Below are 15838 nucleotides of genomic sequence, written 5' to 3'. Positions count from 1 at the left end.
GCTATATAAATAAGACAGAGTGTATTAAGAGCCTCAAGCAATCCTGCAAGAGAGCGAGCCCACGAGGTTGGCCTGTTGTTTTTCCAGGCTCGCTTAATACTCAATCTAGGTAGAGACGTGATTTTAAGAGTACTACTGCAAGCTTTGAGTGCTTCGTAAAATTAGGTCTGTGCTTAGAAAATTGGTCTGCTTGAAGCAGCGATGTCAACATAATCTTTAAAATAATTGGCTAAATAGACCAAATAAGTTGCGTTTGGAAATAGGATTATTTGGATGGGTTTGGAGTTTCTCAGTGACGCTAAAACTAGCACTAGGGAAATGAAAGGAGGAGACCTCTGCTCCTTAGATCTCCACCTGAGTTTTTCCGACTCGAGAGCCTTGAACCGTTTAGATGAGCAGACAAAGCTGAGTCCACGGTGACATCATTTCGTGAGCTTCAACGAAACTCTTCTGATTTGGACCAGCTGAGCATCTGCTCCCCCAAACTTTTAACTTCTCTTTTGAATCAAACCCAAATTCCAGTCCGGTCTAGCTTCCTCCTCAGCATCAATCTGCACCGGGGAGACAGCCCAGAGCCTCTCAGTAGCTTTCCTCACTGGCCCGAAAGGCCACTTTGTGTCAGAAGTGCTAGAAGTTGTGCCAGAATTACTTCGCTTTGTAATATTATACGTCTAAAATGAACTCGGCAATACGTTTGTGTCAGAAGCACATAATGCACATATGCGAGATGCACGCGGAGGCACGCTCTGAGCACGGAAGTTGTCCTCCTCCAGGGCTGCCTTGTCTTCCTAACTGAGGGTTATTAAGGAGGCCCAGTAACCGAGGTAGCATCACAAGAGGGGAAAAAAAACAGGTCTTAGACATGAAAGAAACTGCTGAAGTTTGGAGGGTCAGGCGCGTCCGAAATCCCCCATTGAGCCTATCGGCCAGGGGCTGCCCAGACCCCGAGTTAATCACCGTGTTTGTGGGTTTGACCTTCAGGCAGCTTTGCCTTACGCAGCTTTTTTGCTGGGACCGTTTGGCCGATCCCGGGAGAGGAGAAGGGACCCCCAGCGCTCCCCCAGTGCTCCCAGTTGTCACGCTGCCGTGCGGTGGCTTTGCTACAGCCACCTTTGAGACAGGACCCCCCTGCCCCGAGATCTCGAGTGGCTCCGGCTCCGGTGGGAAGGGGGATGCTTAGATCCATGCGGTGGGTCCAAGTCCTCTCTGGGTAGAAGCGTGGTGGTTTCAGGAATAGGGGCATCTACCTCCGAAACTTCTGAGCGAGATCCAAAGAGTCCGGAGGGTGTAGCAGGACACAGAGCTGGTAGGTGTCGTGAACGTGCAGATTACGCTGAATTTCTATTTTCCTTTGTGGAGTCGGAGGCTGACAGAGGGGTCACTGTTGAGCAATCAGAGGCACTCCCATCACCCTGGGAATGAGAGACCAAACCCAGGAATTTTAATACAGTGTTTTCTCTGCAAATGCTTTTGGTGTGATATACACAGATGTGCTGCTTGCGTAACTGAAGATGCAAGATAACTCTGCCTAAATACGTTACAAAACTTGTATACACGCTGGCTTGCACAGGAAAGCTTATATTATATATAAGGTACATTATAGGAATTTATAGGAGCAACATGCTGAAACTTATAAGATGGGGTAGGAGAGAATTCCTTTAAACCCAAACAACCGTGTCTGCATATTCATTTTAGAAACTCTTCTGGAAATCTTGCACAAGGAGTCATAGGCTTCCATGATGTGGATGGACTACAGAAATTGTTTTCTATAAGCATTTGACTGTTGTAGCTTTTGAAATTTCACATACTGACTAAAATCAGCAACTCATCCTTCTGAAGTGCCATTTATGTAGGAAAACATCCTAAGCCTCTTTACAAAAATAGACAGCTCTAGGAAACTTGAGATTATTTTTTAAAAGTACTGGAGTCATTGTGAAAGTGCCTATCGTGAAGAATATTCTCCCTCTAAATGCTAGTCCTTTATCTAGTGCACTTTTAACCTTCCATAAAATGCTCGGAGTCAAGTCTGGCAAGATGCCAAAGTCTTGGGTCTCCTACTCCATGGACTCGAGTCATATGGAGCTTTTGGGGGTTCTCTTTTTAAAGGAAAAAACAAGCTGCTTGCTTTTTTTTTTTTTTTTTTGGTAGACAAAATTCTTTAGAAGTTCATGCATGAAAATGTTTTGTCCGTATCTCAGCGATCTCTTCGTGCCTGAAGTAAACCCAGGCATTTATGTAAGTTCAGATGTCCTCCCCATTTCATAAGTGTTAGTCGTTTGGCATCTTCGCATTTAAATCAGGCACTAGAAATGAAATTTGCGGTCTCGCAGGGGCTCTGATGTTCAGAAGGCTCAGTCTTCATTCCCCTGGTTATCTCCTGCCTCCTGTACCTCCTCATCTCCTTGCTAGATCCAGCCACCTTTTTTCCAACATGCCAGGTTTCATCTCCAAGTGCATGGCATTAACGAACTCTGTGTGGATTCAGCATTAGAGTTATTGTAAGGTAGTTTGACAGTAACTAATATTTTACATAGGCCACTGAATTCTGATTTCAGAGAAGTTGTTCGGGCAGCGTTTGCTTTGCAAATTTAACGTAGATGCTTTTGTGGTGTCTCAATGTCTTTCAGGTTGCAGCAGGATGAAATGGTTTTAATGCGGGAATTGATTTTCAGTGTTCCAATGCTGTAGTGTTACATTTCTTCTTTTGAATGGAGTTTAAAATCTCTTTTCTCAAACTGCTGGTTTAAAAAAAGGGAAAAGAAACATTCCTTAGGAGCAGGTCCATCACAGCCACCCAAAGCATCGCAGGAAACCAGTCCCCACAGCTGCCTGCGCTGGTTGCTGGAGCGCGGGGGGAACTGGCACGGGTTAATGGCTTCTGCAGGAGCAGGGCATGGGGCAGAGAGCAGGTTTAATTGTCTTTTAAACATTATCATAATCGTATGAACTTGTAAACATTACAGTGATATATAAAGCTGGAACTGACTTTCTGTCTGCGCTCCCTTTGGAAAGGAGCAATGGACAAACACATTTGCCCAGAAATTTCTTTTCGGCCATCTTAAATTAAAAGGAGCTTGGAAAATTAAGACCTTTCAGAAGTACTCGGTGCTTTCCTTTCACTACCATTCAATATTAAGGACTTTTCCTTCTCCGAATACCCAAAAGCGCAGGTTTCCCCGGGGGTGCGGTGCCCCCTCTGCCCTCGCCGCTGGCGGGTCCCTGTGCGGGGCCGCGGCAGCCAGCGGGGCTGGAGCCAGCGCCGCAGGTCCTCGCCTCGGAGCGGCCGCCGAGGGTGGTGGAGATGGTTTATAATTAGAGCTTCCTCGTTAGCATAATTGCATTTTGTCAAAAAAAAAAAAAAAAAGGGAAAAAAGGGAATACCCAAGAAAAACCTACAAGTGCAGTAGCGGTAATGCAATTTCTAAGCCTTTGAGTTAGGGGCGGTATTTCTGCATCCCGGTTCAGTTTAGGACTTCGCATCAGCTTTCGAGCCCTTTTCTGCCTTGGGCTGCGCCGTCCGCGTCCCAGGCATCGGCACCGGCTCCCGTGGGGACCGGTTACGATATTTGTAGTAAATGTTCCTGCAGAAATAGAGCCAAAAGCATCCAGCTGAGTTTGGGATGTTGTCTAAATACCGAAAGACGGAGAGCTTACGTGTAAAAGTGCGTGTCGGCGTACAGGGGAGCGGAAACGGCGCGTCGGGGGCCGGTGTGAGCTCCTCCGGGGGAGCACGTCCCGCTCCCTTTGGCAGCAATCAGTAAAATAAAAATGTTTAACTAATCCATTCACTGGGGAGCGTTGTGTAAATTACAAACAGTTTAAGAGATCCTCAAGACTTCCATTGTGTTAATACAAATTGCCTTTTAGTGTTCGCTTTATATAGGATCCTTTTGAATGAGAATCCAGATGGCAGAAGCTACATAATTATTATTCATTACAGTTAATAAGTAACACTCAGAAGCCCCAGTCAGCTCCGCAAGTCCCCCGTGATAAGCATTGTGCAAATGTAAGGGCAAAAAAAAATAGTCCTTGCCGCAGAATATTTTAGGATTTCAGTTAAAGACAAGAAGGTACGAAGGGCCCTTACATGTGCCTGCCCAGGGGCACAGACCGGGCTGTCATTTTGAGAGCCCTGTCTGCAGGGAGTCTTCTCACTTCTCCTCCGAACAAAGGAAATTATCTTTGATTTTAAAATGAAGCTCTAATTTGGGCCTTTTAACTGTTCATTCAAAAACTGCTCGTGGCTGGGGAGAGGTGGTTTTAGTAAGCAGCACCTTGTTTCTCTTCCCCACCGCTGGAAGATGCCCGTCTTGCATCCTAATTTTGGGGAGGGGGCCGAGTGCGTTCCTGCACTCGCAGCCCCCTTGGCACACGGCAGAGCCCCAAAAATTCCCCGAAACAATTGCCGTGAATGACAGAAATGAAATCGAGGAGATTCGAGCCCCGCTGGCCATTACCCCGCTTCCTGCATTCCTACTTGTTAATTGTCTAATTCCTAACGAGTCTTCAGGCGTCTGATGGACTTTCTGATGCGTGCTCACTCCGACGCGTCCTTGCCTCCCCTCCCCGGCCTCATCCCTCAGCAGAGACCTTGTTCCTTTAAAAATGCCATCCTTAAAAATCAGAAATACTCAGCCCAGCAAAAGGAAAAGGGAACTTGACATTAGTTGAGCTTGAAAGGCTTGGTGCTGTGAAAAGTGACTGACGTGTGAAAAGAGGCTACAATTAGTTCTTTCCCCGAGCACTCTCCCATTCAGTCCAGGGTCACTCCTTCAGCGAGCTGCGGCTTTGAGGGTAATGCGTTGTGACAGTTTGAGATGATGAAGAATAATTCTTGTATTCAGAGTTGCTGCCGCTTCCCCGCTGCCCTGACACATCAGGCTGCTGTCATTGTATCATTTATCCCGGCTGCGGCTCCGCCGGGCTGTGCAGGAGCCTGGGCAGCCCTCGGTAGGTAAGAGGAAAGGGTCAGCTCTTCCAGCAAATGATTTTGGAGGATATTTTGAAACTGTGCTTAACAGGGGAAAGCAAACCGAGAGAAAGGAAAAACCATTAGAAGAAATAATGCACTGGAGATGAGTTTTTTGAGTAGACATAAAGGAGATACCACGGCTTCAAGTGGACCACTACAGAGAGAGCACAAATAAGAAAGGCAGCATAATTTATGAGTGTTCCGGGCAAAAGAGGGCTATATAGATTTTCTTCAGGCATTGGATTAATGCGCCCTATAAAATGGTTTCACATTTAAGCTTGGCAGGGCTTTGTACCTTTCTAGATTGGATGGGGTCCTTCGACAGTTCCTGGAGCTTTCTGGAATTGAGGGTGCAGCCACCTCGCTGGCCGGGGGCTGGCACCGCTCCCCAGACCCCAGGACCACGGGCTGTCCCCAGAGCAGCTCTTCCTCCTCTTCCTCCTCCTCCTCCTCTCCACCTCGGCAGCCAGCTCAGGGAGAGCGAAGCGGCTTGGGCAGCAGAACAAGGGACAGGACCGTCGGGCCGCAGCGTGGCCGTCGGGAATACCAGCAGAAGGAAACGTTTTGCGGGAGGTTCCGTTTTCAATTTCTCAGGCAACAGCGTACGCGCCGCAGGAAGGCTGCGCTGGTGCCAGTCTGCGGGCAGCCCCGCTGGAAGTAATGCCAAAGCAGGGAGCAGCCGGCATTCACTTTGCGACACCTTTAACACCCCGTTGTTCTCCAAGCAGCGTCGGTGTTTCCGCAGCCCCCGAGAGTGCCGGGCGCTGCAGGGCCATGGGAAGGGGGTGGCTGCCCCCCCGGGCGGGCTGGGGACCCACCGTCCCACCTTCACCTTCCTCCCCGCACCAGCAGCCGCGAGGATTTTTACTGCTGCTGCCTTCACCGTGGCGGAAAGCACGTGTGCCCTGAAAATCCCTGTTATTCAGGGACCCTGGGTGATGCCAGCGGTGCCCATTACTGTTACCATCAAAAGCGCAGGCAGGGCTGTTCCCAGCTCCCCTGAAGTGACTTTCTCCTCATGGCTTCAGCAGATGTTCCTGCTCCTTCGTCTTTTTTCCCCGTCTTTTTTTTTTTTTTTTGGTTTTTAGGGCAGTCAGGACTTTGCGAGTCATTTCCTCCGGGGACATGGGCAGGTTTTAGTATTTACGTTTCCAGTATTAGCATTTATTTGTATTTGTGTTTGTTTTTCACGGGCTTTTGAAAGCCTCAGGGAGCCATTTATGGGGCCAAAATAATGCAAGTGCTGGTCTTCTCACAGTATTTCATTTCCTTGATTGTGGAAATGCTACAAGAAGAGCAGGTCTCATGTTATTTTGACCCCATAAATAGCTCCCAGAGGCCCCTTTCTTCCTTCTCCCACCCACTCCCCCCCAAATCAAATATTTAGGTTTCTGCAAAGCCTGACTTCTCAACCCTGGTTATCTTGCTTCAGCAGAAGCAAATTGCAGTTATTACAAAATAGCCAGAGAGTCTATAAGGCCGAATGGGTTTTATATGATGCACAATTTGTTGGCTACTGTACAAGTTCATTAAAGTGTATCATAAGAGGTTGTTTTACTGGTACATTTAAGGAAGTTAATACATCTCGACAGTATATGCATGGGGGAATGCAGATACAATAACCCTCAGACATGCTGGGGCCAAGTCCATTCCTGGCGTAACTCCACCGAAGTAAACGAAATCACTTGCCGGGCAGCCGTGTCCTGCTCTGCCGGCGCGGTGCTGAGCCTTCACCCTCGGTGGCTGCTGCTGCTCCAGACTCTCCTGCCGCTCGCCCTTGCCTTTCCATGGGGGGATCCTGGTTTTTGCTTCTATTTTGTGTTTTTCAGTAAGCGTCTTCCCAGCACAGAGGACATCGGTGGTCTGACCGGTTACGTGACACGTCTTAATTAAGTCTGGGAAGTATTTTTTCTCCTTTCAGCTGTGCCGCAGGACTCAGCTGCTCAGTCCTGGGGCAGTGGGAGGGCAGCGCTGCCTGCGCTGCCTCTCTGCAGGGACCTGCCTCTCCTGGTACCCAACAGCCTCACCGCACCGTGGTGGCTCCTTCTGCACTTGTGGGGTCTATTCAGGTATCAGGTCTATCAGAAATAGCCAACCAGTTTTTCACCCCGTAACAGGACGGGTGTCCCGACGCCGTGGAGCCGTTCCCAGTCTTGTCTGAGCTTCCCATGGGAACAGCATCGATGTTATTGTGCACGTGCCTCTGCCACGTCCTGGTGTGCTGGAAGGTCTGGGAGGAAAGATAATAGTTTGCGCTAGACTTTTTTTTTTTTAATTGTACTTTTTATTAATGAAACAGCTGGGGAAAAAATGGACCGATTTGGGGAAATGTAGGAAAATGTGCTGACTGTGGTCCTAGGGGTCATCTGTGCAGCGCAGGTAGTCCCTGGTGACCGTGTAATGGCTAATTGCAGATCTCACGTGATCCGGCCGTGCACGAGAGCCGGGCCCGGGCGAGGGCAAGAGCCCAATTTCCTGAGCACAGCGGTGCTTTCTGCTGCAGCGGTCAGGAGTTTTACAACGCTTTCTTAGGTATCAAAATACATTGCTCGTCTGCCTCGCCGTGTAATTAGTTCCAGAGCGAGCGGGTTCGCAACGCGGGGCTGTTTGAGAGCGCCCGGACTCCTTTGCCCAGGGGAATGTGCGTGTTTGCCATCTGCGGCACTTGGGATGGCAGCTCAGATGCGGGAGCTCCGCCGGTGTTTAGCCTGACCCCCTTCGAACCCCAAGCGGGCTCTGCGCAGGCTGGAGGGCTGGAAAACGTCCCCTCCGGTTCCTCTTGAGCCTCTGCATCTCCTCACCCTGTTTTTTTGTCCCTTCCCTTTGCTAGCCGATGGGGTTGACGTGCCAGGGAGCAGCAGGGAGGGAGCAGCGGCAGTGCCAGGATGGGACCCCAGCCTCCCCAGCCAGGCCCTGTGCCCACCCCTCTGCCTCCCCGAATTTTTGTCCACACTTTTTCCCTGGCTGGCATCAGTCTCTGCAGTGCCACCCCCTGGCAGTCCCCCGCAGAGGTGACAAAGCGCTGCCGGCTGCAGAAATCCCGCAGCCCCCAGAAAGCCACCCTGCGAGCCCAAATTCCCCCAAATCCCATCCCAGGAGGGCGTGCGGTCCCGTACAAGTGACCGAAGGACGGGCGGGACGCGGCGTGGCCAAGGACGGGCAGGAGCCGGCAAGCCAGCACTCGGCCCCACGGGGCAGAAACGGCCACGGCCCGCAGGGAAGCAAACGCTCCCTCACTCTTTCCCTGTCTCCCCTTCTTTTGCTACGGTTATTGAAGACACAACATTTGCCTGAAAATCAATTATGGCTTAAAAAGAGCGAGCGAGCGAAGTAGCCCCGCGAGGAGTTGAGCAGCCCGAACGCTGTTTGGGGGAGCCCCAGCCTGCCCAGCGCGGGCGACGGCTGCCCAGCGCCCGAGAGCTCTGACGTGGGACGTTTAACCGAAGCCAGCTGTGTGCAGAGGGAGATAAAAGCCCCAAATCAGACAGGATAAGCGCAGTATTAGTGTGGGATACGCCACTCATTTCTGATTTAAATTACTGTTTTTACTTCCTGAACTCATGGGAGAGTAAGGATGTGAGGAAAATGAAGAGGTTTAGACATGGACATTCCTTCACTAAATACTGGCAAGAAATCATGATTAGTACGGCTGAGGTCATTACCATCGCTGCTTGTAGGGTGACCGGTTTCCTGGTGATTTGTTTTTCGTGCATCCTGGGCAGATTATCTCCGTCGCAAGTCACCTCCACCACCAAGGATTAAATCCCCGAGCCCTCCTTTGCTAGGTGTGCGCTCGCCTGGCCGTTACCTCTGCAGCGCCCGGGTAGCAAACGGGAGCTGTGCAGTGTCCGAGGATGCTGGGGCGGGATGCTTTTTGTTTTAGCAAAGCACCGGCTTTCTGCTTTTGCCGTGCGCTTTGTGTATAGATATGTCCTTATCACGGAGTCCTGTTGCAGCAAAAGGACTGTCGTGGGTTTTACGAAAGGTTAAATATCCCGGCGTGAGACAGAGGTGTGCAAACGGCAGAGGTGCGGTAATATTTAGCAGAGAGCAAAGCGGGCACCGCTCCTCCAGCTCCTGCATCTGCGGCTTCTTTCCACCCCCATCCAAGCAAAAGCTCCCGCTCCAGGGACAAGGAAAGCTGCCTGTCTCCTCCGGGGGTTTGCCCCCTGTGCCTTACGTGCACGACACCGCAGCGTGCCGCAAACGAGAGGGTTTTTACTCTTTCCCCTCCGGCAGCAGAGGAATTTGCCCGAAGGTCCCATCCCCATCCCGTCCCCTCCTGCACAGGCTGCGCAGAAGCAGCCGAGTCGCGCTCGGGGCCGCGCGTTGCGACTCGCCAGAATATTTCTTGTAGCCTGTCACCGCGTGTCTGGGAGAGGATTCCTGTCGTGGACATGGAGCTCTGCCTAATCTCACCGCTGCATGCCGCCGCTGAGTGCTGGCCGGGGTGATGCTGCCCAGCGGCACTGCTGCACGCTGCCACTGAGTCAACTGTTGGGTTCAAGTGGCTCACAGAGAGGCCACGGTTAGAAACGATGCTCTGCACACACAAAAAATCCTCGCGTTTCGAGATTAGGGAGCCATAAAGGCTTCGGGAGGTCAGCGAGGGGAGATGGCTGGATGTGTGTGACCGGGAGAGGGAGAGCCGCAGTCGGGCCTGCTTTCTCTTTTGCTTTGAGGCGCAGCTCAGGCACGTAGGAAAGGGGATATTTTCTCTTTGGCTTGAAAAAGCAGAGTTATTTATGTCCGTTTGTGCAGGATAAAGGGTTGCGGAAAGTCCCTGGTGTTCCCAAGGTGGAGAATCGCAGTGGTTATGCACCGCTGGTACACACCACCGGTAACCAGTGTTGCTGCCGCTCCCCATTCCCCACAATCTGGGCAGCATTGCTGCGGAGGAAAGATGTTTCATCATCTGCCACCGTACCCTTCCCACCCTGCTCGGTTCAGCCGTGAGCATCCCCACTAGCGAGTCCTGACATGTCACGAGTCAGTGGCCTCGTCCCCAGGGAAGGGGCTGCTCTGCTGGGCAGCGCGTAACGTCTCCGTCCAGCTCCGCTTCGGCTCAGCTGAGCTGTGAGCCCGCCGAGAAGTAGAACCAGGAGCTGGGATGCCTCTGGAGTGATTCCTCAAATCACCCCAGAAAAGATGGATGACGAGCAAATGTTAGAGCAGTGATACAATAAACAGATTTGTCAAAAAAGCGGCCATCTGATGGCACTCCGGGTTTATCTGAAACGCTAACCAGGACCTGCTCTCTCTTCCCATTGCAGAGCTTCAGCGAGAGGGAAGCATAGAGACGCTCAGTAACAGCTCTGGTTCCACCAGCGGCAGTATCCCACGCAACTTTGATGGCTACAGATCGCCTCTCCCGACTAACGAAAACCAGCCCCTCAGCCTTTTCCCAACGGGATTCCCTTAAATTAGCCGAACATCCAAGGAGAGATCCAGACAGGGTAACGAGCCGCCTCTCCGCCTAAACAATCCCGATGTGTCTGTCACCTGCCAGTTCGCCGCTGCGCTGGATGGTTCTCGTTACCCTGATAAATATTGATGACTCGTAAACCTTCCTGAAGTATGCTCTCAAAATCTTGACTTCGTGTTCCTGTGCAATATGAAGAGACTCCGTCTTCAATCCTGATAGCTCTGCGGCTTCTTTTTTCGCTGTGTTCAGGAAGAGGTTGGTTGAGGAGAAATGTTTCTAAGCCATTTTTGGTCAAGCACATGGTCTCACAACTGTTCTCTGCTTTTTCATGTTGAGAGATGAAGGGAATCTCCGTAACTCAGAGGACCTCTTGCCATTCGCAAAAGTGCCGAGCATTAACAAATGAACTGGAGAGAGTGGGAACTGGAAGACTTTCTGTGGACAGGGTTGATAACGTTATTCCTTCCTCGTTGCGTCTCCTTGCTACCCTCCTTCCCCACTGATACTCATCAATGCCAGGAGTATTACAAATGGAAATGTTTCTTTTTGTTCTTTGGAAGAATTCTCTCTATCGCTCCGGTTTTCTTCTAGTCATGTATTTTAGAAACGTACTTAATCGACTAACTGCAGTCACAAATTTCTCATATTTGGTTATAAAAGTTGTTCGTTGGAACTCAGATATCTGTCCAGAAATGCATGTGTCATTGAATAAATCTAAGTTAAACAAGAAACTGCTTAAATGGCAATATTCATGGAGTGTTACTGGGCTGGCTATGGGCTTCGTGTATCTTCCCAGACCAGACTATGTGCATATTTGCAAACTTGAGGGCTTTAATTAAAGCCATCAGGGGATGTTTTGCAGCCAGTTTAGCTTCTTTTTGCCTCCCTGCTTTCTCATCCCTGTGTGCAAGGGCAGGATTTTTAAAAATTTAAAAATTTAAAAATTTAGGCAGTGTGCCTTGCACCCACTTAGTGCCTCTGAAAATCAACACCCATCTCTGTTCGGGTGTCTGACCCCAGCTCCAGCTCCTTGCACTGGTTGGGGCCCCCCTTGTTCATCCCACTGATTTCGGTGGGACGAGGACCAGGCAGCAGAGACGCCCACCTACATCTATTGCGTTGTAGGATTTTGCAGAACCCGTATAGCGGCCTGAGCCTATATACCCTACTGAACGGGCGCAGTCAAAACTAGCGCCGCATAACTCTGCTGATAAAATAGTCATGGGCTCACACATAGTAACCACATGAATTCCTATATCTCGGCCAACTTGTGTCAAGAAGCAGAGAGCGAGATGGGGCTGTCAGCTTACGAAATTTCCTTCCCACTACTTGTTTTTAATAGAAGCCGTTTGAGTCATGGCAATGAGAGGAAACTATCTAAACCCACAAATCTTTTCGCACTCTTACAGCTTAAACCAGCCACACTGAGCGATGCAGAACCGACCACCCCCTTCCTACTCTATCCCCAAACACCAAATTCAGTCTCGGACTTGATTTTTTTTTGTTTTTAGCTGTAACGCCACGACTCAGATCTCAGAAGCTTTTGAGGTTTTTTTCTTTCTCTCTTCAGGCTTGGAAACCACTAATAAAAACTGAGAGTCTGCAGCAATAATTTCAGTTTCTTGCTTGGTTTTCAGTCAGTCCTTTCTCAAGCAAAAAAAAAAACTTCCTTGGGATGAAATCAGAGGAGAGTTTGCCTGTAAGTAAGTACTCACAGCTCTGGCCCGCTGGCTATATCTGCCGTAATGCTATGTTGCTTTTATGTCTGTAAAATAATGGCTTGAAGTAAGGGGCTGAGGGTAGGGCTGGCGCTGCGGACAAATGGGACCGCAGGGTCAAGTCAGTCCACACCAGTCAGGATTTTTAACACAGTTCAAGCCAAGGTCAGCTCCAAAAGTTCAAACAAAATCCAGATTAACACATACAGAAGGGATTGTGTTGTCACCGTGATGCTTGTTTCCTTTCAGGCTTTCCAAGGAGCGGCCGTAAGGGACAAAGTTCTTGCAAGGGAAGGCAACCGCTCTCCTCCCTCCTGCCTCGGACAGCTTGGTTGCTGGTTCTTACTGAACACAGAAAGTAGGATAGCGCATAACGCAGAGTGGTGTCATTGGAAATGTATTTGTTGTTGGCAGGCATTAAATCACTTTTTATAAGTGCTGCAATACGGCCATGTGGAAATTCCCAGTCTGCAAGAAGCTCCTTTGAATCAGGATGTTTTGTTTAAAGGGGGGGGAAAAAAAAAACCTACAAACTGGGGCTGTACCAAAATATTTTCAGTCTGGTTCATTGAAAAGAATGTCCTAAATTCCCCGCTGTTGATAGCCCCGTAGCCAAACTGTTAAGAAAGCCTAGAGCTTAAAAAAAAAAAAAAAAAAGCACTGCTATGAGGTGGCTAATTTAACTTTAATTTGATACTTTCACAGATGACCCAGCAGAATAACCAGCAAGTTCCAGCTCTTCAGTGAGCCGGTGAAAACCAAGTGTGTTGCAACAATAACTCTATAGGGTCTGATTCGACAATAACTCTGTAGGGTCTGATTCGACGCGTCCCCGCGGTGCGTGCCTCCCACCAATGGCCCCTGCCTTTAGCGTACACGTAAAAGCCCCCCATTTCAACTGGGTGCCACGGGCTTTGCTGCAACACCACCTTCCCTCCACCTTAACCTCAGCAGCGATACTCTTTTTGGGCACCAGGTGAGAATATTCCTGCTCCTTGGTGGTGTCTAGAAGCTGCTCCTAAGGGAGGTTAGCCCCTGACTTTAATGCAACCAAATTTTCAATCTAGGGACCTGATCCCAATGCCACTTAAAGCAAAAATAGCCAGCGGCTCGTGGTCTTCGTGGGATTTCAGACGAGCGTCTCCCGTTGTTGTGGAAATAATCCAGGTGAGTTTCTGAAACGATGGATTTTGAAACGCAGAGGCTAGCAGGCGGTCGCAGGCAGCCCAGCAAGAATGTTGTGCCATGATATAAACCACTGGCTTGAAAAGAGCCCAAAAGACATGCCGGACTCGCAGGTTTTTAAACTGTTTCCAGTAGTAGTAAGCAGCGGCCTCCTGCTGAGTTCAAAAGGCAAAACGTCTCATTTAAAGCGGGGCGGACTGTATATCACTCTGTGCATAAAGTGGAGCTCTTCTATTAAAAGTTGAGTTCAGATTTCATGAATTAACATGAAATACTGCTTTCTTATCCTACCCCGGTCTCTGTAATAAACACACGCGTGTAGCGTGCTTAAATCATGGGAAGGGAATGTTTTGCTGTTTGAAAAGAAGTGGAAAGTCAAAGGTTCTCCAAATGTGACAGCTTGGGAGTTCAAATGAAATCAAATCTCAGAGCCAGGCCAGGGCCTGGGCATAACCAGCGAGGCTGGTGTTTCCCGGCGTTTCGCAGAGCACGCGGGGCTCGGGCTTCGTTTGCTTTGCCGGCGGAGCTCGGCGCTGACGAGCCCCATGCTCTGCCCGAGCAAAGCCGGTAAACGCCATCCTGGCACCCGTCCCTGCGAGGGGACGGCTTCTGGTTGTCCTGCCCCGAGCGGCGTTAGCCAGCCCGAGAACGAAGTTTGCTGGCGACGAGGCTGGGAGAAGGCGAGCCAGCGAGGGGAACCGACCGAGGGCGAAATACCGCCAAGAGCTCTGTCCTCCTTCCTCAAGAGAGAGCCCGGAGCAGGGTTTTGCTGCAAAGTGGAGCTGTGAAATCCCTGAACGTTGCTCCCCCTCCTCTCTGCCCCCTCCGAGCATGGGGGTAAACTCACACTGCTTTCACTGGGGCTTCCTAAGTCACTTTTTGAGGATCCAAACGGCGGCTGCGCCGCGTCTCTACATTTATTTTCTCACTTCTTTGCTCTGGCTTGTTGCTGTGCAGGGTAGGAAAGTTTGCGCCATTTCCTGTTGTCTTTCCCTTATGCTCCTGAGATATTGTAAAAATGTTCGGTATCCTCCAGTAGGTTGTAATCACTTCACCCTAATGTTTCACAGCTGCTAAGTGTAACTTTAAACCCAACCATTTGAGTGCTTACAATTAGCGAGTCAATGGAGCTGAGATCGGCTCTTTGTGATTGCAAAAAGAGAAAATGAAACTTTTTCTCCCCCCCCCCCCGAGTTTTAATTGGATAAAACGGGAACAAAAGTTGTAGAGATGAGGGGGATTTTAATGCAATAAATGATTAGTGGCTTATGTGCTAGGAAAAAAATAATTGAATCCACTGCTTGGCCTGTTTCACAGATGGAAAAGGCACCGGGACAAGCATGTGTCTGCGGCGGCAGCGCCTCTGTCCTAGGAACTGCACGAACCCCCTCTCGGAGCTCCCTGCTCTCCGTTTGTAGGAGCGGAGCTGGTGGGAACAGAATTAGCCGGAGCCGAGAGGCTTCGCCTGTGTCCCTCACCTGTCCCTGCCCGGGAGCTGCGGCACAGCCGGGCACCGCTTCCCATCCCGCCGTCACCCCGCTCTCGCCCTGGTATAAAACCATTTGGCCGCCCCAGTGTCAGCTGGGTCTTCGCCCTTGGTTTTCGTCTCCTTCGGCGCCTTCTGCCTGCGGAGAGGAAGGTGCTCCGTTCCTGCAGCCCTGCCAGTGCTGGGAGCGGGGGATGTCTGCGCTGCTCGGCCAGAAAAAGCCACGAACTGGGCAAAACGGGACACGGCTGGGGACGAAGGTTGGGCTGACACCCCCAGAGAGGGGGGCGAGTGCACGTGCGCGGGGGTCTCTGCCGGAGGCCCCATGTTATGCAAAGCTGTTTGTAAGCGTGTTCTAAGCCTTTCATAAGACAGCACTGGGGCCATTTAATCTCATGCTGTTCCTTAACGTTAATTGAATACAAGGGTTGTATTGAAGAGTCCTCCCGGCCTGACAGGGTAAAACCTCCTTTGGCCGATGTTCCTGGGTTTGTTCCTGCTCAGCGCTCCCGCCTCCCGCACGTGCTGGGAGCAGGTTTCAATTATACCAGAAAATGCCTTTACCCTGGTGAAACCAAAGGGCAGGTCGTAGCGGGGATACAAGCCACCAGCTCCGGAGCTGGAGCACGGACGCGGCAGGGTCGCTGCCTCCCCGGTCCCGCGCGGTGAAGGGGTCAGGGCTGGAGCCGGTGTTTCCCGCTGCAGGACACGGCCTGGGGGACATCCCGCATATTGCCCCAGCCTTGGGGACACACGGCCGTTCCTGGGCATCGATACTGTCCCACCAGTTGCCACCCTGTCCCTCACTGGGCTTGGATGTAATTTGAAGCTGTGCATCCATCGATGAGTTCCCAGGCTGAATTTTTGCCTTTCTTGGGAATTTCTACTGTGGGAAATGACACTAAAACACTGATGGCCCCGTGCAGGTTGCAGGCAGGTCACGGGCATGGGTGGCATCCGAGCGGGCCAAGGTAAGCTGCCTGCGTGTGCCGTGGACCAGGACCGTTCCTCCGGCCGCGGAGCCTTTCCTCCCTGCCCTACCCCACACCAGC

The 15838-nt window shown here is 50.7% G+C and overlaps 1 protein-coding gene across 9 annotated transcripts in view; it reads left to right on the top strand.

The window, feature by feature from the left end:
• Positions 1-12047, top strand: part of BCAS3 (BCAS3 microtubule associated cell migration factor) — a 375612-nt gene extending 363565 nt beyond the window's left edge. For 3 of the 9 annotated variants that reach the window (XM_075032961.1, XM_075032959.1, XM_075032960.1), the window contains one exon: positions 10246-12047. In XM_075032961.1, coding sequence (XP_074889062.1) covers positions 10246-10282 — 37 coding nt within the window. In that variant the 3' untranslated portion in view covers positions 10283-12047. The remainder of the gene's footprint in view (positions 1-10245) is intronic. The other 6 variants (XM_075032955.1, XM_075032956.1, XM_075032954.1 and 3 more) reach the window with 3 other exon arrangements.
• The last annotated feature ends 3791 nt before the right edge of the window (positions 12048-15838 follow it).

The sequence above is a fragment of the Buteo buteo genome, chromosome 7 (genome assembly GCF_964188355.1).
Source record: "Buteo buteo chromosome 7, bButBut1.hap1.1, whole genome shotgun sequence".
NCBI lineage: Eukaryota > Metazoa > Chordata > Aves > Accipitriformes > Accipitridae > Buteo > Buteo buteo.
Note: the sequence above shows the minus strand (reverse complement) of the source record. Positions and strands in the feature narration are given on the sequence as shown.